Source organism: Neoarius graeffei, chromosome 25, assembly GCF_027579695.1.
Source record: "Neoarius graeffei isolate fNeoGra1 chromosome 25, fNeoGra1.pri, whole genome shotgun sequence".
Taxonomy (NCBI): Eukaryota; Metazoa; Chordata; class Actinopteri; order Siluriformes; family Ariidae; genus Neoarius; species Neoarius graeffei.
This window is the reverse complement of record NC_083593.1, coordinates 34,737,174-34,764,861: the sequence shown is the minus strand read 5'-3', so window position 1 is coordinate 34,764,861 and position 27,688 is coordinate 34,737,174. Positions and strand designations below refer to the sequence as shown.

The window sequence follows — 27,688 nt, the reverse complement described above, 5'->3', positions numbered from 1 at the left end:
TACAGCAAAGTTAAATTGTCCCAATTTATCTGAATATATCAATATTCACCCTATCTTTTCGAGGTTTCAGAGTTTAATACTGTGACTTATGGCCCTTTTCCACTACCCTTTTTCAGCTCACTTCAGCTCGCTTCAGCTCACTTCAGCCCGACACGGCTCGCGTTTCGACTACCAAAAACCAGCACGACTCAGCTCGTTTCAGCCCTGCTTAGCCCCTAAAACTCGCACCGTTTTGGAGTGGGGCTGAAGCGAGCCAAACCGTGCCGACTGAGGTTGGGGGCGTGAGCAGACACTCCCCTGTGCACTGATTGGTGAGGAGGAGTGTCCTCACATGCCCACACACGCCCCGCGAGCGCGCTGGGATCTGTAAACACTGTAAACCCGGAATAATAATAATTACGAATTACGAGAATTTCTGAAGCCTTATGCGCCTCGCCTCATCTATACGCTCTTGCCAGTATCTGTCCGCGTTGTCGGTGACAACAAGCCACAGCACCAAGACCAGCAACACTAACGACTCCATGTCCTCCATGTTTATTGTTTACTATTCGGGTCGTGAGACTACCGCTTAAAAGCTCACTGAATCAGTGACATACAGAGCATCGTGGACGAGTTCGCGGAGCGCAAGGCTCGTCGTATGCCCTTCAAATAATGCGCGCAGTATAGGCTATTGATGTTTTATTATGAGCCATGTACAGTATGTCGCCTAATGTTTTTTGTTTCTGAGTTACATGTTCGTTTGAAGGACTTGATGTACTAAATAACATATAGTTGCACCCGGTAGTGTTGAAATTGGTAAACACCGCAGTTGCGGACATTTTGTAGCCTAAAATGATGTTATGATAAGCTTTAATAAAGGGCCTGGTCATTTGCCCCGCCCCCGGCCCGGCTCTGACTTGTTCCGCCACTGTCACTGATGTCACTGTTTGCGCTGCTTAACGACATCACGTGACGTCCACCCACTTTCGCTAACTCCACCCAATGTGTCCACCCACTTCCAGCCAGCACGGTTCAGCGCGGTTGTAGTCGAAATGCAACTCCAACAGCCCTGCTCAGCTCGACTCAGCTCGACTCGGCACGGCACGGCTCAGCCGCGTTTGTAGTGGAAAAGCGGCATATGTCATCCCTCTATCTCCTGTTTCCAGTACAGACCTGCAGTAGTCCTAGCTCCCCACACAGTGGCACTAGTGGGTATCAGTGGCATTAAAACATTTAGATTTGTTTCTTTTGAAATTATATGCTCCAATAAACCAAACAATATGGATTTGTTTGTTGATTAGCACTTACAGTGGGCTAAAAAGCCCCAAATTGGAAGTGGTAACATCCAATATCTCAGTGACAAACGGGGAGGAGGGTGAATTCAGGTAATATGGGGCATCTGTTATTTAAGAAGAAGAAGAAGAAGAAGAACTTTATTCATCACACATGCACTTGTGAAATTCCTCCCTGCATTTAACCCATCAGAAGCAGTGAACACACACATGAGCAATGAGCACACACACATACCCAGAGCAGTGGGCAGCTATGCTACAGCGCTCAGGGAGCAGGTGGGGATTAGGTGCCTCACTCAAGGGCACCTCAGTCCAGGGCCACCCCATGTTAACCTAACCACATGTCTTTGAACTGCGGGGGAAACCGGAACACCCTGAGGAAAACTATACAGACACAGGGAGAACATGCAAACTCTACACAGAAAAGCCCCCGTTGGCTGCTAGGCTCGAACCCAGAACCTTCTTGCTGTGAGGCCACAGTGCTAACCATTACACCACTCCTTGTCTTGAATAACAAAATTTCTCTTTCTGTAATTGGTAGACTATTACACAGGATTTGAAATATACTGCTCTGGAAAAAAAATGAGACCACTGTAAAATTATCAGTTTCTCTGGTTTTACTCTTTATAGGTATGTGTTTGAGGAACATAAACATTTTAGTTTTATTCCATAAACTACTGACAACATTTCCCCCAAATTCCACATAAAAATATTGTCACTTAGATCATTTAATTGCAGAAAATGACAACTGGTCAAAAAAAAAAAGATATGTTTTCAGACCTTGAATACTGCATAGAAATCAAGATCATATTCAATTTTAAACAACACAATACGAATGTTTGAACTTAGGATGAGTTCAAAAATTAATATTTGGTGGAATAACCCTGACATTTAATCACAGCTTTCATGCATTTTGACATGCTCTCCACCAGTCTTTCATATTGCTCTTGGGAGACTTTGTGCCACTCCTGGTACAAAAATTCAATCAGCTCAGCTTTGCTGGATGGCTTGTGACCATCCGTCTTCCCCTTGATCACATTCCAGAGGTTTTCACTGGGGTTCATGTCTGGAGATTGGGCTGGCCATGACAGGGTCTTGATTTTGTGGTCCTCCATCCACACCTTGATTGACCTGGCTGTGTGGCATGGAGCATTGTCCTGCTGGAAACCCCAATCCTTAGAGTTAGGGAACACTGTCAGAGCAGAAGGAAGCAAGTTTTCTTCCAGGATAACCTTGAACATGATTTGATTCATGTGTCCTTCACAAACAAAAATCTGCCCCATCCCAGCCTTGCTGAAGCACCCTCAGATCATCACTGATCCTCCACCAAATTTCACAATTGGTGCAAGACACTGTAGCTTGCAGGTCTCTTCAGGTCTCTATCTAACTATTAAATGACCAATTGATGGGAAAAGCTGAAAATTGGACTCATTGGAGAAGTAGACCTTACTCCAGTCCTCGACAGTCCAATCCTTATGGACTTTAGCAAACCTCAGCCTGGCTCTTTCTTGCTTCTCATTGATGAAGGGCCTTTTTCTAGCTTTGCATGACTTCAACCCCACCCAGAGTAGCCTGGTTTGAACCATCCTTGCCATGTACTTAACCACAGCTGCCATTTCCCATTCTTTTTGTAGGTTACTTGATATCATTCTATGGTTGTTGAGTGACATTCGAAGGAGTTGACGGTCAGTAGAGAGTCGTTTTTGCCCTCATCCAGTCTGCAACTTTGTTGGCACCAATGTCTGTTGCTTGATCTTGTTCTTATGAGTTGCCATCTTTGAAATTTTGAGGATGGCAGTAACCTGATGCTCACTGTATCCCTCTGCTAGTAAAGCCAGAATTGAGCCTTTCTTTTTCTCACTCAAAACTTTTCTTTGGAACTCTTTTGGCAGGATGAATAGATCTTTTTGTACTCCAATTAAATTTAAGGTACTACTAGCACTGGTTTTGCCATCCAAACTGGTCATATTGCAATATGATAGTGTTGACCACAGCAGTGCTTTTTTTTTATCTGCTTTTCCTCGTTAAATAAGATTTGGATCAGGTGATCACCTAATCAGTACCTCATTAAGTAAAATGAGGTGTGCTTGTGTTGGAATTCCGGCACAGACATTGGAATGAAATGGTTGCTATACATAGAGATGCTGATTTAAGAAAAAAAAATTGAAGTGGTCTCTTATTTTTTTTTCCAGAGCTGTAGATAGTGTCATAGGATATTGACGGGTAGGCTATTTCCCAAAAGATGCTTCACCAAAGGCAAGAAATCTAAACTTCCCCTAATGCTGAAGAATGCTTCATATCATGTGAAGAACAATTACCTGGCTCAGGTGTAAGAACTATGGGTGTAATGATCAGATGATTTGGATGATACATTGATTTAAAATACACTGATTAAAATGAATCAAGGGAACAACCATAAACTGATTATTGTAATAGATTATAAATTGATTATTATCAAAATGGACAGACAACTGGTGTTTAAAATATAATTATTAAACTGAAGTGTAGATAGGCTAGCAAGCTGATTTGCCCATAACTCTGATCCTTAAAATAATCTTTCTCTACATCATCTGCACAGTGGTGTAGTGGTTAACACTGTCACCTCACAGCAAGAAGGTTCTGGGTTTGAGCCCAGTGGCTGACGGGGACCTTTCTGTGTGGAGTTTGCATGTTCTCCCCCGTGTCTGCATGGGTTTCCTCCAGGTGATCTGGTTCCCCCCACAGTTCAAAGACATGTGGTTAGGTTAACATGGGGCGGCCTTGGGCTGACGTGCCCTTGAACAAAACACCTAATCCCCAACCTGCCCCTGGGCACTGTAGCATAGCTGCCCTACGCTCTGTGTGCTCATTGCTCACGTATGTGTGCATGTGTGTGTTCATTACTTCAGATGGGTTAAATGCAGAGAGGAATTTCACTGTGATTAAGTGTACATGTGATGAATAAAGTTGTTGTTGTTCTTCTTCTTCATTCACAAATTAACAGTAGACCTACTCTAGATTCTGAACAAAGTTAGTCACATATCAGTTTAAGGCATATTGAGGCTAGTATTTAGCAAATATTCACCGAAAGCAAGATAAATATTAGTGAATAGTAACCGAGATTAAGTCGAACTTATTATTCCCTGATATTCACTGAGCCTGAGGCAGATAATTGTGTTGAAGCACATTCAGTGGCATTGTAAAGTGCTGAATCGATGCCTTATGAATCAAAATCTTATCATATTGTAACAGATCCCATGGTCTTGACAAATATCAAATAACTGCCTCAAGAATCTATGTCTTATCCTGTCATTGCAGATTCAGGCCCTGTCCACACGGCAACGGATTCAGGTGAATCTGATAAAATTGTTTATCGTTTCGGCCTGGCGTCCACGCGGCACTGGCGTTTTGGGTACCCCAAAACGAAATCTTTTGAGAACGGGTTCCAGAGTGAAAAAATCTGGCAATGGTGCCGTTGCGAAGTTGTCTGGATGAGTAGAACGGATTTGTTTACGATGACGTCGCAACCACATGACTGTCAGTGCTTCACGCTGGGTAGAAGTGTAACGAACTCGATGCGAGTTGTCAACAAATCCTATAACTTGGTTCATGAAACGCGCTTACAAAATATTTTCACTGTGAATATTTATTGTGTAATGGTGCAGAGAGAGAGAGAGAGAGAGAGTGAGAGAATAGCCCTTAGGGTAGAGTCTTTAGTCCAAACACTGCGGAAGCAGTACCAAACCGCGCACCGCCCGTGCACTTTCCAAAAACAAAAACAATCCCGCCAGCAAACATAGGAAAAAAAAAAGGAGCGATCTCAGCTCTTCAGATGTTGGTTTAAGTCCGACAATACATTCCTCAAAAAGGGCGTAGAAGAACAAAGTAATCCATCAACGTGTAGCATTCAATTTATTCTGGACCATTAAAGAATTCTGGAGGATATCAGAATGTTGGCGTACCGGCTTCCATCTACCCCCATTCATTCCTCTTTCCGCGTCTTTCATTTTACGCTACTGATTAATAATCAAAACTTTGTGTGGCTAATGCTACAGAAGAAGGGGTTTATGCGCATGCGCCTACTTCTTCTATTGTTCTGGTGTCTCTGATGGGACCGTCTTACAGCACACGTAGTGGTGTGGCATGTGTATTGCATTGTTTTCAGCAAGTGTTGCGTTGCCATATGGACCTGAAATTTTACTGATCCGTTACCCATGTGGACGCGATATTTAAAAAAAAAATCTCATTGCCGTTGTCGTGTGGATGTAGCCTCAGTGGCAGCATGAAATATCGAATCGTTGCCTTAAGAATCAAAATCACATCATACCTGATTTATTTTCTATCTCAGTCTGAGGTTTACATCCCAAGCAGAAACTGGACCATAGTGTAAGACTGAGGTAGGAAGACAGTAATGACCAAGGAGTTATAAATTCCTTAAAATCCCAGAACTGATGATGAAGGGATGTTAGGCATTTCATAAAATACAGTGGATATAAAAAAGTGTACACACCCCATTAAAATGATAGGTTTTTCTAATGTAAAAAAAATGAGACCACAATAAATAATTTAAAAACTTTTCCCACCTTTAATGTGACCGATAACCTGTACAATTCAATTGAAAAACAAACGAATCTATTAGGGGGAAAAACATAAAAAATAAAAAAGTGTACAATAAGCTGGTTGCATAAGTGTGCACACCCTTAAACTAATACTTTGTTGAAGCACCTTTTGATTTAATTACAGCATTCAGTCTTTTTGGGTTCACACCTGCCATTAATTAAAATGACTCTGATTAACCCCAAATAAAGTTCAGACATTTACTCAGTTGCATCCTCCAGCAAAAGCCAGGGTTCACAGAGAGCTTACAAAGCATCAAAGGGATCTCATTGTTGAAAGGTATGAGTCAGGAGAAGGGTACAAAAAAATTCCATGGCATTAGATATACCATGGAGCACAGTGAAGACAGTCATCAAGAAGTGGAGAAAATATGGGACAACAGTGACATTACCGAGAACTGGTTGAATCTCCAAAATCGATGAAAAGACAAGACAAAAACTGGTCAGGGAGGCTGCCAAGAGGCCTACAGTAACACTGAAGGAGCTGCAGGAATTTCTGGTAAGTACTGGTTGTGTAGTATATGTGACAACAATCTCCTGTATTCTCCATAGCCTGGACTATGAGATAGGGTCAAAGAAAAACATCCAGGCCCGGCTAAATTTTGAAAAAATAAATAAATAACTCTCTCAAAAGCATGTGGGAAAATGTGTTATGGTCTGATGAAACCAGGGTTGAACTTTTTGGCCACAATTCCAAAAGGTATGTTTGGCGCAAAAACAACACTGCACATCACCAAAAGAACACCATACCCACGGTGAAGCATGGTGGTGGCAACATCATGTTTTGGGGTTGTTTTTCTTCAGCTGGAACACGGGCTTTAGTCAAGGTGGAGGGAATTATGAACAGTTCTAAATACCAGTCAATTTTGGCCCAAAACTTTCAGGTGTCTGCTAGAAAGCTGATTAAGAGAAATTTCATCTTTCAGCATGACAATGACCCCAACATTTTTTTTGGAATGGCCCAGCCAGAGCCCAGACCTAAATCCAATTGAAAATCTGTGGAGTGACCTGAAGAGGGCTGGGCACAAGAGATGCCCTCGCAATCTAACAGATTTGGAGCACTTTTACAAAGAAGAGTGGGCAAATATTGCCAAGTCTAGATGTGGCAGGCTGATAGACTCCAACCCAAAAAGACTGAATGCTGTAATTAAATCAAAAGGTGCTTCAACAAAGTATTAGTTTAAGGGTGTGCACACTTATGCAACCAGCTTATTGTCTCATCTCATCTCATTATCTCTAGCCGCTTTATCCTGTTCTACAGGGTCGCAGGCAAGCTGGAGCCTATCCCAGCTGACTACGGGCGAAAGGCGGGGTACACCCTGGACAAGTCGCCAGGTCATCACAGGGCTGACACATAGACACAGACAACCATTCACACTCACATTCACACCTACGGTCAATTTAGAATCACCAGTTAACCTAACCTGCATGTCTTTGGACTGTGGGGGAAACCGGAGCACCCGGAGGAAACCCATGCAGGCACGGGGAGAACATGCAAACTCCACACAGAAAGGCCCTCGCCGGCCACAGGACTCGGACCCGAACCTTCTTGCTGTGAGGCGACAGCACTAACCACTACACCACCGTGCCACCCCAGCTTATTGTCTCATCTCATTATCTCTAGCCACTTTATCCTGTCCTACAGGGTCGCAGGCAAGCTGGAGTCCATCCCAGCTGACTACGGGCGAAAAGCGGGGGACACCCTGGACAAGTCGCCAGGTCATCACAGGGCTGACACATAGACACAGACAACCATTCACACTCACATTCACACCTACGGTCAATTTAGAGTCGCCAGTTAACCTAACCTGCATGTCTTTGGACTGTGGGGGAAACCGGAGCACCCGGAGGAAACCCACACGGACACAGGGAGAACATGCAAACTCCACACAGAAAGGCCCTCGCCGGCCACAGGGCTCGGACCTGGACCTTCTTGCTGTGAGGCAACAGCGCTAACCACTACACCACTGTGCCGCCCCCAGCTTATTGCATGTGTTTTATTTTGTTTCACCCCTAACAGATTTGTTTGTTTTTCAGTTGAGTTGTACAGGTTATAGCTCACATTAAAGGTGGGAAAAGTTTTGAAATTATTTATATCGGTCTCATTTTTTTATATCAGAAAAACCTATCATTTTAACAGGGTGTCTAGACTTTTTATATCCACTGTATGTAGGCCTGAACAGATAAAGGTCAAACGAGACTGTATGAAAACAATAACAGGTAGTTACAAAACCGTCTTAGAAAACGTTGCTGTTTTCGTGTTTAAAGACCTGAAATAGTCATCAACGTGTCTGTGCAATTCATCATGTAAGCTTTCCAGAATAAGCTGTTCTTTCAAGGATTAGACCGTGTTTATAAGAAAGACCTTAATGCTCAATTTTGCCGGTAAACCACCAGCCAGAGCGCACGAGCTCCACGACTGAGCTTTGCTCATTCCAGACTAACAGCTCCCTGGTCACTGAGCAACCACGTGATCTGGTTTTCTCAGATTGATTGATCATTTTCATTACAAACCCGCACATTACGGTGCATCTTTAAAGATGCTCGCCACCTTTTCGTGCAGTCAGTGCTTTGTTATTTTGAGTAAAGACTGATGAAAGGGCGAGAGATCTGAGAGACGACTTCCGGAATGATTAAAAAAAATGATACGGAAAAGAATGCGATAAGGATGAATGATTGTGCTGATCAGGCTGTTCAATAACTGAACGCTGACTGTGTAACAGGTCATCAAGTAGTTGTGCAACACGAGAACGACTAGTTCGAGACTGACATCATCATCATCATCAGCACCTCAAGAGCTGAGCGCGCGCAAAGCCGTTAGAAGTCAAGAACTGACAACATGGCAACATTTTTAAAGGGCTGAACTTACACTTTGATCCCGGGGACATTTCCGCCAGCCTACCTAAGGGGGGGGGGGGGGGGGGGGGGGGGGGGGAATAATAATTAAAAAAAAAAAAAAACCTCAGTGAAAAACTCAGACTCAGCCCCCACGTGTGGAGAACATGCTGTTGCGTAAAGCTCTGGACTATTTTGTACGCACGCAGCATTTTGCTCTTGTTATGTGAGCTGTTTTTTTTTTTTTTGACAGAAAAACAAATTATTTTGCTTGTCTTGATTTTCTCTTACCTGCAGTATCGCAGTAGTGGCATTACATATAGCCTGTTTCCACATTCACAACCGTTTTAATACAAATCATAAGTCAATGTTTATAAGCAGCCCATAATTAATATTAACTTGATAGCAGATTAGTAAAATGAAAGGCTTTTGCCTCTCAACATGTTGATCTTGTCACTTGTGACACAGCCTAAAGAGATAAATAAATTATAGACTGGTTGACGATCTGTTTACCACATTTGTTTAAACAAACAAACAACTTATTTTTTAATTATTTCTTAAAATTTCATTCATTCATTCATTCCGCAAATAATCCACCCCTCAATGTCCAGGATTATTATTATTATTATTATTATTATTATTAGTAGTAGTAGTAGTAGTATTTTTTTCAGTACTTCATTTCTTCAACTAAGTTACTGTAGGCTGCATGAGTGTATGTATGGCGCATTACCTGTTAAGTCAATCAGTGCATTTGCAAACTCACCACTGATTGGCTGGCAGCCTCCACAGGTAGCCAATCAGAATCTCCGGGTGTTTCCAGACGTGGGCTCCTATAAATTGGAGCGATTGCCCAGATAGAATTTCTCTAATGCCGAGGGAGCAGAAGAGAGCAGGAGAGAGAAAGAGGGAGAGCTTCGACCTGTTTCTCACAGGTAGGCTTTGAGTCCGTACGTTATATACTAGGCTGCATTTATAAAGTATAATTTTTATTAAGCTTGGAAATGCTACTAACTGATTAAACTTTTTGGATCTGGTCTAATTATTGTATGCAGTGTAAAACGTCTATAAAATAGGCTATATTATGTGCAGCTAAAATTAGTGGTTATATTTGTAACTGCAGTGATTCAATATCCACATTTATGACATTTCCAGCAGTTGTACTAACATGTTCGAAGCAGTACGAGATGACTGAGATTACTGTGCAAAGTTTTATGAGTTGCTAATTTTGTTCTGATTTACAAAGACCCAGAAACCTGGTCTACCATAAAGAAATGCTGAAAAAATAAGGACGTTAAATTTGCAATCACTTAGACAAATTCTTAAGGCCATAATGCCTCTAATGACCAAAACTGACCACAAGGTTATTTTAGCAAGGAAAGAAATAGGTGATTACTTTATTTTGTTGTAATACTTTAAAGTTTCAATTTCCCAAATCATATCTAATTCGGTGTCATCTGTTTTATAACCGACTGTCACTTCTCTCTTTCAGTTACAGATCTGAGCTGTTGTGTGTACATCTGTCCTCTCTGACCTACACCTCTCTCTTGTTCACGATGGCTCCTACACTGTCCATGGCATATTCTCGCCGCTGGTGGATGGCGGTGACGGCCATCATTGAGAACCTGCTGTTCTCTGCTGTACTACTAGGCTGGGGCTCCCTTCTCATCATGCTCAAATCCGAAGGCTTCTACTCCCATCTCTGCACAGAACATGGTAAGAAACTCAAGATCATTCAATCTTAAGAACATGTATGCAGTAACAGAGATGCATGTAGTGTTCCTTTGGTAGTGATAAAGTTGGTCATGCCAAATTTATCAGGTTCCATGTCTAGGTTAAAAGTCCTTTTTGACTTACTGTAAATCAACACCTACTGTCTTGCATTTAAAAAGCGTGGAATGCATTGTGCTACAACAGCGCTAAAAGGCTTTTATCAGCTCATCAGCTGTAAACAAGCCGTAAAAGCCCTTTGTGCTCTCCTTCACCACAGATGAAGAATGGGTTCATCCCCCATGAGCCAATCCACTGGAGATTATTAATCGGTGTCTCTGCATTTAGAGTACTCTATAGAGCTTTGGAGACAAGAAGTTATTCTACTGGGATTCAGTGACTGAACCAGTTCAGCCATAAATTGAGAGGCCTAAGGCTGTCAAATGTATGCAGTCTTAAATAATACGTTAATAACAGTTTAGCTCTGTATATATTGCTCTGCTTTTTGAAACAATGCTTTTTTTGTTTTTGCGTTACACAGTATCAGACTTATTGATTGTGTCTTGATTGATTACTTGACTTATGCATTGACCTGATGGCTCAGCAAGGGTCTAAACATTGCACCTGAACACACCTTGTTCCTGGGGTTTTCCTTGGTTCATTTGAATTTGAATCAATGAGAAACTGAAACCTGATAAATCACGAAGTCATGCTAACGGACACAAAAGAGCACAAAAGAAGTTACGTATGAATGGAAGCCATAGGAGACATATTAGTTGGGAGTGTTCTGGCTATAGTCACAGATACCTGCCCGTTAGTGGATGCTTCAAAACATTTGGAACACTTTAAAGTACATTTTTACTGACTAGGACCTACTGATTTAGAAGACTGTATGTGGACAGAATGTCTTTTTAGAATGTCACTCATAGGCATATTTAAAGCTTTAATCAATCTTTATTATTGATGATCACTTGAAGATAAAGAATCAGCATCAAGTTTTATCAAGCTTTCATCAGATGAGTCAATCAATTCAAACTGTTTTAATTAATTAGAGGTCTTAAAGCCAATATATAAAGTCAATATCATTCAAAGGCAATACTTTCTTTTTTTGTAGGTGTCTTTTGTAAATGATGCTTGTGATCAGACATGGCAGGAGCCAGATGTAGATAGATGTAGATAGAGTTCCTTGGCATTGCAGTATGATAAAAGCTCTCCTCAGGTGCCGAAGTTCCAGTACTGCCCAGAATATACAACTTCCTCAGTGAAAATGTTAATCATATCAGCCATTGCCCTCATCATGAACCTTCACAGCAAATTCCTCAGTGTTGAATTAACACTTTCAGAGTTAATTTGTGTCCAATTGGACCTATATAAACACAATCAACACTCTGGGTGTTAATTCAACACTGGGGATTTTGCTGTGTACAGTCCCAGTCAAAAGTTTGGACAAACCTACTCATTCATAGGTTTTTCTGTATTTTGAATATTTTCTACATTGTAGAACAATACTGAAGACATCAAAATGATGAAATAACACATATGGAATTATGTGGGAAACAAAAAAGTATTGAAAAAATGTTTCATATTTTAGATTCTTCAAAGTAGCCACCGTTTAACCAGCTTTATGAGGTTGTCACCTGGAATGCTTTTCAATTAACAGGTGTGTCTTGTCAAAAGTGAATTAATGCAATTTCTTGCCTTCTTCATACATTCAAGATCAAACAGTAAATAGTAAATAATAAAAATGCAGTAAATAGCCCTATTCCACAACTGTAGTAATCCATATTATGTCAAGAACCGCTCAGGGGTGGGTTTCTCAAAAGCCTCTTAATGCTAAGAGTATCTTAACTAGGAGAGAGAGAGTGTTCATTGTGCTGCTCGCTCTACCATTTAACGATGATCTTTGTGCTACGATGCTTTTGGGAAACTTTGCACAGCTAAGTAATGAGAAATGACATCCATCATTACTTTAAAATATGAAGTGTCTTTTAATTAATAAAACTAAAGAAAATCCATTGAACTAGAAGCTGTGTCCAAACTTTTGGTACTGGTACTGTATCTGAGTGTAAGGTGACCTCATTTACCATCTGTTCCCGATTTTATCAGATCTGGCAACCACACTGTATTGCCAGTAAATAAGAAAGAACACTATCAGTGCTCACTTTAGCTAGCTAAGTCTTCTTTACTGACTCACTATCTTTCAGTTCTTTCAAATAACTGATTTACCACTTATCAAATTGTGAGCCCTTCAGAAGAGTGCAGACAATTCACTGAAAAAAATGGCCTGTTAAATTAACACAAAAAAATCTTGTACATCGGTTGCACTTATTAAAATCATATCCACTAAGACCAATTAAGTCATGTTTGTTTGACTGAACATGACTTAATTGGTCTTAGTGGATATGATTTTAATAAGTGCAACCGATGTACAAGATTTTTTGTGTTAATTTAACAAGCCATTTTTTTCAGTGAAGTGCATAAGAGCTACTATACTTGAAAATAGGTACCCTATGGGTACATGTGGCTACTGCTTAGAAATAATTTTTTTCTGATACCGTGTCCATACAGTAAATATAGCATATATATTTACTCTATGAGGTAGTAGCCACAAAAATGAACCATTTAAAAATCACAGAAGTAAAATATACCAAGTATCTATACTTTATATTATTCTACTTTTACCTCTTACGGTTTTTGAAACTGAAACCTCCGAACCAAGGCTGACATACACATGCTGTCACCATGACCCAAACTCTTATTTCCCGAAAATGGCCCGGCACTAGAGCTCAGTGGTCTCAATACTCTTTTCAACAACTTCCTGTAACAACTCGGAAGTGCGTCACATCTACATCACACATGGAACCATTGGCCGAAGAAGGTGAGGAAAGGGGGACAACCTGAAGTATATTTTAAAATAGGAATGCAATTTCCCTCAGTAATAAGCATAAACATGTCTGAAAGCGATTTCTTTAGTCTAGTCCATTTATTTCAAATGGTGACCCAAATTGTATACACTCACTGGCCATTTTAATTGGAACACGTGTATGCGCATGTGCAGTGCGCGATTGTTACACTCATTCTTACATTCTTACAACATAATGACATAGTGGCTACAGCCTTTATGTGAGGCAGTAGCCACAAAAAGCACTTACAGTATATATTCTCCATGATCACAAACGCCATCCACCTTGTGCTTTTCTTAGTCAACTATTTTTAGTGTGTTTTGCGATTAATTTAACTAAACCTCCCTGACCAGCCTTTTTTTATTCTATCCACATTCACTGGATATGAGCAATCGCACGCTCTGATTGGCTACTCTACTACTAGGTTATCAGCTCATATACCATGAGTAGAAAAAAACAAAATGGTGGAGCATGTTGCTGAACCAACCAAGGACGAAATAAAAACTCAACTCGAAAACAAAATCCCCCAAAATACAAAAAAGCAACAAAATATGGAATGAAAGTATTTGATGGTGAGAGTGTTTTTTTTTTATTTTTCAAGGATTATTATTGTAGCATTTTTCATAAATCGCTACTGTCATTTCACTGGTTTGTTTACATTCTAAATGGAAATTATTTTGTGGATGTTTTGTAAAAAGTTATTTATCAAAGTTGCAAAAAATAAAAATAAAAATGCTCTGTTTCTCAAAATCCAGTGAATGTGGATAGAATAAAACAGTTATTCCACTCAATCTCGTCGTACATGGCTTATAGCCAACTCGGCGCTACGTGCCTCGTCGGCTATCAGCTCATGTACGACTCGGTTTCGTGGAATAACTGTTAAATAGGCACTAACTACTGTCTGCTGCTCATGCATATACAGCTCTTCATGCACAGATTACTTACAGTACTTATCTAAACATGTTAAGATATAAAAGTACATTAAATTGCATTAATTTACAGCTCTAGCTCATGTGACTTAGCCTTTATTTTCAGGTAGATGCAAATATTACTGACCTTGTTCTAAGAATCCCTCAAGACCCAAGGACGATGAATTTTAATAAATCTCTAGATGAAAGAAACGGAAAGGATCGGATGGATGGATTTGCTGCATGTACAAAGCTAGGTTCCAGTAGGAAAACACTTTGTGTTACATCTCTTATTTTATGGAAGTTGGTCTAAGATTGAATCATTTTAGGTTTAGTAAATTACTAACAGACATTAGATAAAATCTTAAAATGCAAACCTTGCCTGCTTGGAAAATATGATCCTGTGGTGAACTTTCAAAGTGATGCTCATTGTCAGGAGAATGTAAAGTATCTTGGCACATGAGGAATGCAGCTGTAACTGCACTATGCCCAGTTCTAAACAATTTATGGTACCTGACTGGGTGCTAACGCAATATTGCAAATTGAAAAGATGTTATGACAGAGAGCGATGTTTTCCCAAACATGCTGCTCAGGCACCTGGGCAGTGCACATTTAACTTAAGTGCATCTGAGCATTCCACATGGTAAGATGTCATGGTTAAAAGCATGACTGACCTCTCCGAAGTGTGATCCAGCAGTGTGTGCAGGGTTTGGGGAAAACAAGTGCATCTTTTGCATATCTAGCATCACTTTGTATATCCTTTAGTAATACACACTTTGTTACACACTTTGTAAATGCTTTTGTTGGCCAAACTGAGCTAAAAGTTTTTGTCAAATTTAAAACAGAATTAGAAACAGAGTTGAAAACAACAAAATTATGCCTAAACTGTGAAAAGGTTTGTCCTAAAGCACAGCATGTGTTAAAACCCTCTAGTAATGCAGGTTAGCCACTGCAGTGCATTAGCTATTGTTCTTCCTTTTATACAGCGGTATTTCTTTTGTCTTAATTGGGTGGCACAGCTGTGTAGTGGTTAGCACTGTTGCCTCACAGCAAAAAGGTTCTGGGTTCGAACCTCATAGCTGATGGGGGTCTTTTGGTATGGAGTTTGCATGTTCTCCCCATATCTGCTTGGGTTTGCTTCAGTTTTCCTCACCATCCAAAAACATGTGGTTAGGTTAACTGGCTACTCTAAATTGCCCATAGGTGTGAATGGTTGAGAGGAGAAAACCTTGATAATCCAGTTGAAGGCAACGGGAAACCACTACTGTAATTCTTCCCTAGAGACTTTGATGGCTGATCAGAGTGACTACATAGATATGCCAAATCCTCTCCTTATTATTATTTATGTTTTTTTCTTTCAAGTCAGCAGTATGAAATTCCAAAACTGTTATTAACATTTTTATTAAAATAAATTATTCAACTTTACAGAATAATCCATTAATAAAAGTGCAGCAATTCATTACAATGATATAATTTGAAGTTGATCAATCAAGGGGCGGCACGGTGGTGTAGTGGTTAGCGCTGTCGCCTCACAGCAAGAAGGTCCGGGTTCGAGCCCCGCGGCCGGCGAGGGCCTTTCTGTGCGGAGTTTGCATGTTCTCCCCGTGTCCGCGTGGGTTTCCTCCGGGTGCTCCGGTTTCCCCCACAGTCCAAAGACATGCAGGTTAGGTTAACTGGTGACTCTAAATTGACCGTAGGTGTGAATGTGAGTGTGAATGGTTGTCTGTGTCTATGTGTCAGCCCTGTGATGACCTGGCGACTTGTCCAGGGTGTACCCTGCCTTTCGCCCGTAGTCAGCTGGGATAGGCTCCAGCTTGCCTGCGACCCTGTAGAACAGGATAAAGCGGCTAGAGATAATGAGATGAGATGAGATGATCAATCAAGGCTTTCATTACTGAATCTCCTTAGATGTAAATTAATAAAAACTGTGGAACTCTCACTAGAAAGAAACACTTTTCTGAACTAACTGGACTTTCCTGAATACCGCATTTCTTATGCAGATGCTTTTGCAAATCATTTACAACTCAATTCATTTGGATCAAGTTTGAATGAGGCCTATTGTCAATGTTTTAGAGGCCTTGACCACCATGATTCATTTTTATATCCCAAGCTCTTTTTAGTCTTCTCAGATGTCTGTCACAATCACTTTTGTAGGTTATGTTTACAAACCTTGCCTTCATTTGAAGCTACCAACGGTTGCACTAAGGTGCAGGGGTTAATATATGAACAGCTTGCAGTTTTCTGTTGCAAGAAGAAAGCTGGGTGAAGTGGCATTCTGTTGGCTTTAGTGCTAGCCCTAAGAGCTAACCCTTTTTTCCCATGCCAGCTCACTCTAAGGCCTTCTGTTGAATGAAGTAAATAGGGGTGGTTCCAGTTCCAGGCGGATTGATTATATAACAGACCCAGAGTGCAACAATAAACTCTTCCAGCAGTGTGCAATAAAAGAAAAGCAAATTGGTGCCTTCCTCCTGCCTATCTCAGTCTTATCTCAGGCTTTTACTGAGCTCTCCATGCTAATCAGCACTTTACTGCTGGCACAAGGTCATATGGTAAAGCAAAAAAGTAAAGCTTTGCTCTTCTTGTACATTTTAGTAGTGGTTATGTAATGTAGTTTAATTAGTTTTAATTATAATGATGGCTTGGAGGATACAATAAAATAACCATTTTGCCATCAGACTGGCAGGTATGAGCAATCACGCGCTTTGACTGACTACTCTACCACCAGGCTATCAGCTCATATACCATGAGTAGAGAAAAACAAAATAGCAGACCATGTTGCTGAACCAACCGGGGATGAAATAAAAACTCTACTCAAAAACAAAAGTAAAAAAAAAAGCAACAAAATACGGAATAAAAGTATTTGATGGTAAGAACATACAGTGGGGAAAATAAGTATTTGATACACTGCTGATTTTGCAAGTTTTCCCACTTACAAAGAATGGAGAGGTCTGTAATTTTTATCGTAGGTACACTTCAACTGTGAGAGACAGAATCTAAAAAAAAATCCAGAAAATCACATTGTATGATTTTTAAATAATTAATTTGCATTTTATTGCATGAAATAAGTATTTGATACAATAGAAAAACAAAACTTAATATTTGGTACAGAAACCTTTGTTTACAATTACAGAGGTCAGACATTTCCTGTAGTTCTTGACCAGGTTTGCACACACTGCAGCAGGGATTTTGGCCCACTCCTCTATACAGATCTTCTCCAGATCTTTCAGGTTCCGGGGCTGTCGCTGGGCAACACGGGAGTTTCAGCTCCCTCCAAAGATTTTCTATTGGGTTCAGGTCTGGAGACTGGCTAGGCCACTCCAGGACCTTGAAATGCTTCTTATGGAGCCACTCCTTAGTTGCCCTGGCTGTGTGTTTCGGGTCATTGTCATGCTGGAAGACCCAGCCACGACCCATCTTCAATGCTCTTATTGAGGGAAGGAGGTTGTTGCCCAAAATCTCATGATACATGGCCCCATCCATCCTCCCCTCAATACAGTGCAGTCGTCCTGTCTCCTTTGAAGAAAAGCACCCCCAAAGTATGATGTTTCCACCCCCATGCTTCACAGTTGGGATGGTGTTCTTGGGGTTGTACTCATCCTTCTTCCTCCAAACACAGCAAGTGGAGTTTATACCAAAAAGCTCTATTTTGGTCTCATCTGACCACATGACCTTCTCCCATGCCTCCTCTGGATCATCCAGATGGTCATTGGCAAACTTCCGACGGGCCTGGACATGTGCTGGCTTCAGCAGGGGGACCTTGCGTGCGCTGCAGGATTTTAATCCACGACGGCGTAGTGTTACTAATGGTAATCTTTGAGACTGCGGTCCCAGCTCTCTTCAGGTCATTGACCAGGTCCTCCCGTGTAGTTCTGGGCTGATCCCTCACCTTTCTCATGATCATTGATACCCCACAAGGTGAGATCTTGCATGGAGCCTCAGACCGAGGGAGATTGACAGTCATCTTGAGTTTCTTCCATTTTCTAATAATTGCGCCAACAGTTGTTGCCTTCTCACCAAGCTGCTCGCCTATTGTCCTGTAGCCCATCCCAGCCTTGTGCAGGTCTACAATTTTGTCCCTGGTGTCCTTAGACAGCTCTTTGGGCTTGCCTATGGTGGAGAGGTTGGAGTCTGATTGATTGAGTGTGTGGACAGGTGTTTTTTATACAGGTAACGGGTTCAAACAGGTGCAGTTAATACAGATAATGAGTGGAAAATAGGAAGGCTTCTTAAAGAAAAACTAGCAGGTCTGTGAGAGCCAGAATTCTTGCTGGTTGGTAGGTGATCAAATACTTATTTCATGCAATAAAATACAAATTAATTATTTAAAAATCATACAATGTGATTTTCTGGATTTTTAAAAAATTCTGTCTCTCACAGTTGAAGTGTACCTACGATAAAAATTATAGACCTCTCCATTCTTTGTAAGTGGGAAAACTTGCAAAATCGGCAGTGTATCAAATACTTATTTTCCCCACTGTATCTTTTTTTTATTTTTCGATAATTATTATTATAGCATTTTTCACAAATTGCTACTGTCATTGTGCCAGTTTGTTTACATTCTAAGTGGAAATGATTTTGTCAGACATTTTCTATAAAATTTTTATTCATGGAATTTGCAAATAATAACGCTGTGTTTCTCAAAATCCACTGAATGTGGATTGAATAAAACCGTTATTCCACTCAATCTCCTCGTACATGGCTTATAGCCAACTTGACGCTACGTGCCTCATTGGCTATCAGCTCATATACAACTCGATTTCATGGAATAACTGTTAAATATATACCAAATAGGATTTTATGGTTCCTAACTAAGAAATCATAAGTGTGTAATATAATACAAAATGAACACATTTCTCACCCATTGTTTTACTCTCTTGTTGTGTGGATAAATTGAAATTCGATCTTTCCAGTTCAGAATTAATTATGTTGCTCATTCCTAACTCTATTGTGCATATATTAGGTATGCATGCATATTTTGTGAGGGCTTGATTTTTCCAAGAACAGCTGTGCAGTTTCTGGGACAGCATGTGAAACAGTGTGATAGAACAGCTAGACCAGCTATAAACAACTAAATCTTATCTCACCTCAGACCTTCATTTGACTCATATGACACGTGTTCGATTAATCCCATCTGTTCTGGGTCTATTTATCTCTCATTCTCTCTCTTAGTCTTCTTATATTTGCATTCAGCAGCAGAAAGTGAAGATGGCTTTGTGCTGTGTTTGGAGTTACTGAACCGCATGTTTAAACCTGGAGTGGAAATACATTTCCTGAATGTCAAAAACATGAAATGCAAATTTGGACAGCACAGACTTTTCATGCTACAGCGTGAAAGCAAGAACTGATAATGGTTAACTGATAATTGACCACTGAAAATTGACAGTCTTCATTTTAGAGATGAGCAAGTGTTATTTGTTTGACTCAGACTTGTGATGTTCACAATGGTTAAGTTTTCCTTTGATTTTAGCAAAGAGGTTTTTTTTTCTTGTTTAGTCTTCCTCAATATGCTAAGCAAGTGTAGCTGTTAAACACACCCCTTGAAACATTTCATATTTAAAGCTAGACGGCCTTTCGATTTCATAAAATCGGTGAAATTTAGTTCCCTCTGAAATTTGGTCATTGTGATATATTTATTTCTGCAATAGCTAAAAAACAAAAACAAACAAACAAACAAAAAAAAACCCAGTCCATTCTGTGGCTGGGAAGTAATTTAATTTGAGGAGATTCCGAGCAAATAATGTGCATGAAATCGCTCGCGTCGCGCAGTCAAGCAGACAGAGGAAGTCCGTGTGCGCATGAGCAGGTTTACCTTCTTCTTTTGGGTTTTACGGCAGCTGGCATCCAGTGTTGCATTATTGCCATTTACAGGTTTACCTTGACCGTGCACTGACAGTTACATCATTCTGTCGCTAAACGAACAGCTGATCACGCCGAGGTGCTCATTGACCGCCGATATTTATTAGTTTGGTCCTGCGTTTCCTTTCCTTCGCAACATAACATCTTTTCTTCTCGCTTTCTGTTACTGTAGTCGGTCTTTCACATTTCATTCATGTCCTCCATTTTGCTCTCCCGTTTCAAATTTGTATCCCACAATGCCTTGTGCGAACGGGGAAAGCCCACCATGTGATACATGCTGTATTATCTTGAATTGGATCATGGTGAAGCAGGAAAACATAGCAGAGAATTTAGGGCCATGTGGCCCTAAATTCATTAATTGTTCTATTAAAAAAAAATAAAATTGGAAGTCTGTGATTCAAATTCAGTAGCTTTCAGTCCACTAAACAAAAATAATTGGGTGTCAGGGAAAATTCTTTTTATGACCTACACTTGAAAAATCTGAAAGGCAGTCTACCTTTAATTAAAAAAAAAAGCTCTTTTAGGAATGTTCTAGGAAACACTAAATTGTTGATCATCTCTGGTTCAGCTGATAACTCACACTGATATCAACGACACTATGCACTATATTATTATCACAATTCTTAGTCCTCTCCCTGTCACACTGTAGGTTTCTACAATAGAGTTTTAGCTTGACGCTCTGCCAACTTCCTGCATCTTTATCCACATCCAAAAACAAAGCAAATTAAATACCACAGGACCATGCGTAATGTCAGTAATGCTGTTGAGAGTGCCAGTCCGAACCCTACTACAAACATGGCTGCTCAGAACTACAACACCCATCAACCATAGTGCTCTCTATCACCTATTTATTAAATCCACCTGTCACTCGTTTCCTGGCTCTTCAGACCCTGCTATATAAACACTTCTCCTCTCACTCGATGCAAAGTATTTTTCAGTGTTTATTCCTGTCATACTGAGTCTTTATTCCACTGCCTGCTTTGTGTTCTCGACCCTCGCTCTCGTATCTTTCTCGTTATTCTCTAGCCCTGTCTGCATTGCCCCATCTACCGATTGACCCTCGCCTGTCCCACGACCTTGAGTCTAGTCTTGTGTTTTGGCTTTGTTTCCAGTTTGCTTTCCCCGCTCTCCCCTCCACATACATCCATAAGTGCCTGCACCCTGACATGTAAAAGTTAGTCAGTTTACTTTCACTCAAAAAAAGCGATACAAAAATCTTCATTTGCAAAATTAAGTTATGTAATATACAGAAAAATATTCAGAGAGAGAGAGACAGAGAGAGAGGTCAAAAAACTGTGTAGCTCCACTCTCTCCTTGCCTGAGTGACTAGGGCCCTCTCCACAACAAAACAATCCCACAGTTTCACATGACTACAAAATAAAGTTCCGCTATATCTAGGAAGCAATAACCAGAGTTATCTAATCCAAATATATTGTAAACCTTATACAAGTGGGATATTCTACAATTTTAAACTAAATTATCCACACATTTAAGGACAAAATATCAAATGATTAATTATTGTAAATATGAACTGTAAATACATCCACCTACATCCAAACAGTGTACATATTCCTGCATCTTCTAAATAAACATAAATTCCTGTTTCACTCATGAACTTAAATTATTCAATGCTAATTATTTAAACATCACACAAACTGAGCCCTGTGATGACCTGGCGACTTGTCCAGGGTGTACCCCGCCTTTCGTCCGTAGTCAGCTGGGATAGGCTCCGGCTTGCCTGCGACCCTGTAGAACAGGATAAAGCGGCTAGAGATAATGAGATGAGATCACACAAACTGCATTTAGGCTCCTACACACGCACACACACTATCTCCTTTATTTCTGCTACAGTCCTTATTTTGAGTGTCTTAAAACAGGATTTGAAGGGATTTATATTGATTGCTAGCGCTTTTAGTGATGAAATGAATTTGTTAAACTGACCAACTTCTGCTTGTTCCCATTCTCTTTTCAAGCTAACAGTTCCATTTCCAACATTTCTAAGAAAGCGGTGACTCCACTAAAAGAGACTGAGGAAGACCTCCTGTATGAGGATTTCCCAGATGGCGATGGGGTAGAGATAATTCCTCTGAAGCCACTGGATGAGCCTGTGCATTTGAATGGCTGGCTGGTCTGTAAAGAGCAGGATGAGATGTTAAACCTTGCCTTCACCGTCGGCTCATTCCTCCTCAGTGCCATCGCACTCCCTCTCGGCATCGTCATGGACAGATACGGGCCACGCAAACTCCGCTTGACTGGCAGGTTAGTTCCATGGCCATTAATTTTGGTTATAAGGCTGTAAATGATTTTTTTTTTTTTTACCTGATTATTGTCCTTTTTATTTCAGTACCTGCTTTGGCTTGTCTTGCCTGTTTATCGCCTATGGAGCCAGCAACCCCAGTAGTAAGACTCATGCTAATTCTGTCCTACATTATCAGAACATTAATTGGGTATATTGTTCTGGGTGCAGTAAACTGACAGTGTGTTTTTGTTCCAGAACTTTCTGTACTCATCTTTATCGCGCTGATTTTTAATGGCTTTGGAGGAATGTGCATGACCTTCACTTCCCTCACAGTAAGTGTGTCTGGCTCTCATGGTCTTTTTGCTGTTGTGCTGTTTGTTACCTTCTTTTTCATTATATTTCTCCTCTCTTGCACACTCCTTTTACAGCTCTTTATTGTTTTTCTGCCCTGTTTCCCTTCTCTGGCAACTTGGCTGAGTGCTCAAGCTTTCATAAAGACCATCAGCCATTAGCACTTTGTTTCTCAGCATAAAATAGGATGTTACCAGAGGCTCTGGGGTGATGAAAGGAGGAAAGAAAGAATGAGACTTTGTTTTTCAGTTTTCTAGCAACAAACAGCCCCCTCTCTCTTTCCCTCGTTCTTTCTCTCTCCCTCACTCACTCGCTCGCTTTTAGTGTACAGTAGGTTAATTATTAGACCCATCTCCATTTCTTACTTCTCTTTCTCGTTCCTGTTGACTGGGTTTTGCTGAGGTGTGAGCTACCATGTGTTAATTCCTGCCTGAGTAATAGAGCACTGACTTGGCAACGACAGCCCCGAGGTCATCACCAGCTCCAGGAATGTTTGTGGAGTTGTGCAACCTCAATGGCATCTTGAACATTATAACATTTTTCCATTGCCAAGCAACCTTCTCAGAGTAATGATTCAATTTGAAAGGGTCATTTTAATGGTTGCAGAGGATAACAGTACTGAAAAGAAAGTACAAGCACCAATGCTCAAAAAACCTCACGTCTGATCGTCCGAGTCAACCGAAGTCTATGCAAGGACGAGTGAAACGTTAATGGTAATTGTCCGATCGGATGACAATAGTTAGTGCTGGCAACCTAAGCAACACAGGCACTAAGCGAGCAGGGAACCAGTCTAAAGTAGCTTGTCTTGTTTCACAGGAAATGCATTAAAAAGTTTTATTCATCAACACAACAATATATAAAAGTACAAAAAATATTTTGAGGAAATTGTAACAGTTCCTGATATGGGTGGAGCACAAAAGCACAGCAGGCGAGAGTTGATGTTTACACACACTTTATTGAGCTTTTCAGCTTTCTTTCACTCACTCACTCTCACTCACTCACTCACTCACTCACTCACTCACTCACTCACTCACTCACTCATGTGTTGTGGTCTGGAAGAGACCCCTTTTCTCTGCTCTCTCTCCTTTTATGCTCCATCCCTGTAAAACACACACACACACACACACACACACACACACACACACACAATAATTGACAGCAGGTGGAATGACTTAGCCACTTACCTTCCCCAACCCCGCCCTCCATTCACAGACTGCTGCTTGGCCACGCCCCTGGTGCCACATACCCCCCCACCGCCCGACTCAGGCCGGGGAGCCGTCCGGCCTGAAGCTGACTCCCCCCCCGACAGGACAGGAAGTCCTCCACCACCATCTGTACCCCCGGCCTGTGGATCACCTCGAACTTAAATGGCTGGAGGGTGAGATACCAATGGGTGATCCCGATCCGTGCATTGGCATCCTTCATGTGGTGAGCCACTGGAGGGGCGCGTGGTCTGAACAGAGAGTGAAAGGGAGCCCCAGCAGGTAGTATCGGAGGGCGAGGACCACCCACTTGATGGCAAGACACTCCTTTTCAATTGTGCTGTACTTGCTTTTGCGCATCGACAGTTTCCGGCTGATGTACAGCACGGGGCGCTCCTCGCCCTCCACCTCCTGGGACAAAACAGCCCCCAGCCTGCTGTCCGATGCATCAGTCTGCAAAATAAAGGGGAGAGAGAAGTCAGGGGAGTGTAAAAGTGGCCCCCCACACAGTGCAGCTTTTACCTCAGACAAGGCCTGTTGGCACTGCTCCGTCTACTGGACCGGACCTGGAGCCCCCTTTTTGGTGAGATCGGTTAGCGGGCTGGTGACATCCGAATAATTAGGTAGAAACCTACGATAATAGCCAGCCAGCCCCAAGAACCGTCTCACCACCTTTTTGGTCTTGGGCCTAGGACAGGCCGCAATCGCTGCGGTCTTGTTAATTTGGGGACGTACCTGCCATGGCCCAAGTGGAACCCCAGATACCATACTTCCACCCTCTCAATCGCACATTTTTTCGGGTTAGCTGTGAGGCCCACTCGCCTCACCGACTTCAGAATGGCCCTTAGGTGTTCCAAGTGCCGCGGCCAATCATGACTGTAGATTATTATGTCGTCTAGATAGGCGGCCACGTAGGCAGTGTGAGGGCGGAGGACCCTGTCCATAAGCTGCTGGTACGTAGCGGGCGCCCCAAACAACCCAAAAGGGAGCATGACAAATTGGTGTAAACCAAATGGTGTGGAAAAGGCCATTTTCTCTCAGGATAGAGGAGTCAAGGGGATCTGTCAATATCCCTTTGTTAGATCCAGTGTCGAATAAAAGCGAGCAGTGCTTAACCGATCAAGCAACACATCGATGCGAGGCATTGGGTACACGTCAAATTTAGACACTGCGTTGACCTTTCTGTAGTCCACACTGAACCGGACCAACCCGTCGGTCTTGGGAACCAGGACCACTGGGCTGCTCCAGTCACTGTGGGACTCCTTGATTTATGCCCATTTCGAGCATGGCCTTGAGTTCGTCCTGAACCACCTTTTTCTTGTGTTCGGGCAAGCGGTAAGTGTGGCTACGCACTACTACCCCCAGGGTCGTTTCGATGTGGTGTTCTATGAGGTGGGTACGACCAGGAAGGGGCGAGAACACGTCAGAAAATTCCTTTTGCAACTTGGCTATTTCCGTTAGTTGGGCTGGTGAGAGGTGGTCTCCACAAGGGACCGGAGTGGTCCAAGATGTTATCTTTTTCACCTCCGGCCCCAGCTCCACCTTCTCCGGGAATACTGAAGCCAACGCCACGGGGACCCCCTCGTTCCAGCATTTTAAAAGGTTGAGGTGGTAGATTTGCAGCACCCTGCCCCTATCCATTCGCCTCACCTCAGTCAACGTCCCTGACTCGCCGTGTGACCTCAAAGGGTCCTTGCCACTTGGTGACTAATTTGGAGCTCGATGTGGGCAATAATACGAGCACTTTGTCTCCTGGTGTGAACTCTCTAAGGCGCATGCCCCTGTCATACAGTCGGCTTTGACGTTCTTGTACCTGCCGCAAATTCTCCTGGGTTAGGTGCGTGAGGGTGTGGAGTTTTGCGCGCAGGTCAAGAATATACTGGATTTCGTTTTTACTAGGTGAAGGTCCCTCCTCCCAATTTTCCCGTAGCATGTCCAGAATGCCATGTGGCTTATGCCCATATAATAATTCAAAGGGAGAAAACTCCATGGAGGCTTGCGGGACCTCTCGTACTGCGAATAACAGGGGCTCGAGCCACTTATCCCAATTACGCGCATCTTCACTTACGAATTTCTGGATTATGTTCTTGAGTGTTTGGTTAAATCGCTCTACTAAGTTGGTGTGGGTGCGGATATACTTAATCCCCAGTAACCCATAAAGTTCGTGCAGTGTGCATGACATAAATGTAGTGCCTTGGTCGGTCAGGATTTCTTTCAGAATCCCGACCCGGGAGATAAAGCAGAAGAGCACTTCCACAATACTGCCTGCTGAGATATTGCAGAGAGGCACTGCTTCCAGATATCGTGTTGCATAGTCCACCAGAACTAAAATAAAGCAATATCCCCGTGCTGACCGATCGAATGGCCTGACGAGATCCATCCCAATTCGCTCAAACGGGGTCTCGATTAGAGGGAGAGGGTGCAACGGTGCTTTTGGAGTGGCCACGGGATTTACTAATTGGCATTCACAGTGCACCACACACCACCGACGGACATCCCCGCAAATCCCTGGCCAATAGAACCAGGCCATTATTCGGGCTAGTGTTTTATCTTGCCCTAAGTGTCCAGCCATGGGATTAAAGTGAGCTGTATGGAATATGAGTTCCCTATGGCTCTTTGGGATTAACAACTGGATTATTCGTTCATTAGTTTGAGTGTCCTGTGTCAGTCAGTACAATCTATCTTTGAATAATAGTAAAATAAGGGAAGGTCGGTGTCATGCTTGACTGAAGAGTTTGACCATCGATTATTTTCACTTGGTCAAACACATGCTGCATAGTCTCGTCTTGCGACTGCTCTAATGGGAAATCCCCAAGGGAATCCCTGAGAGAGGGAGGAGGAGCGGGCTGCTCCTCACTCTGACGCGGTGTTGACGTAGACGGCTCTGTGACAGCTTCTCCAGTCAATGCCACACCGGGATCTTCCCATGACCTACTAGTGCAGGACCCACTACGTGTTAAATATTCCATCAGTTTTTTAAACCCTGGACAGTCAGTACCCAAAATCAACGAGTGGGTGAGACGGGGACTAACCGCCGCCTTTATTCTATGCATTTGGCCCCGGAATAGAATTTGGACAGACACTAGAGGGTAATGGTGAACATCCCCGTGCACACACAGCACTTTCACCGCTTGTGCTCCCCCCAATGCCTCACCTTGCACCAGGCATTGGTGAATTGAGGTCTGATTACAACCGGAATCCACCAAAGCGTGATGTATCCCCTTGAATACTCACCGGTATGCGATACGTTCCGGCCCGATCGGGGGCGGTGTCTGGCACATTGGGGATCCGGATTACAGCACCCACCTCCCTTGTGGAGCTCTGACTCTGGAGATGCTCCGATTCCCCGCCATGCTAGCACACCGGCCCAGGCTTTCCCTCTGCACTGGTGTTATGGGTGTCACTCACCTGAGGGGGAGACAACACAGACACAGAAGAGGGAGATGGGAGGACACCACGGGTGCGACAGGCCAGCTGGGGAGGAGCCAGCCGCCGCCTCCGTGGCAGGGAAACAGGGTGAAGATGGGGACATGAGATGGGGAGAAGAGAGAGAGAGAAGAGAAGCGAGGGGAGACGCCTTGTCTGCCTGCCGTTGGAGCCACCTCCAGATGGTCCTCAGCCAGCTCGATGGCTCGTTCCAACAACGCCGGGCAGTGACACTGGACCCATTCCGCCGTTCCTTCCGGAAGTCTAGAGAGAAACTGTTCCAGTGCCACCAGATCGATGATTTCATCTGCGTCGCGGTCTTCCTCCCTCAGCCACCACCAGCAGGTGTCCTGGAGTTGCTGGCCGAATGCAAACGGCTGGTCGGCCGGCCGACC

At 42.5% G+C, this 27,688-nt stretch overlaps 1 protein-coding gene across 2 annotated transcripts in view; it reads left to right on the top strand.

The window, feature by feature from the left end:
- The first annotated feature begins 9,578 nt into the window (after positions 1–9,578).
- The window catches only part of slc43a2b (solute carrier family 43 member 2b), a 37,392-nt gene continuing 19,282 nt past the window's right edge, over positions 9,579–27,688 (top strand). For both annotated transcript variants that reach the window (XM_060909313.1, XM_060909312.1), the window contains exons 1-5: positions 9,579–9,633; positions 10,191–10,414; positions 22,049–22,334; positions 22,420–22,475; positions 22,570–22,646. In XM_060909313.1, coding sequence (XP_060765296.1) covers positions 10,255–10,414; positions 22,049–22,334; positions 22,420–22,475; positions 22,570–22,646 — 579 coding nt within the window. In that variant the 5' untranslated portion in view covers positions 9,579–9,633; positions 10,191–10,254. The remainder of the gene's footprint in view (positions 9,634–10,190; positions 10,415–22,048; positions 22,335–22,419; positions 22,476–22,569; positions 22,647–27,688) is intronic.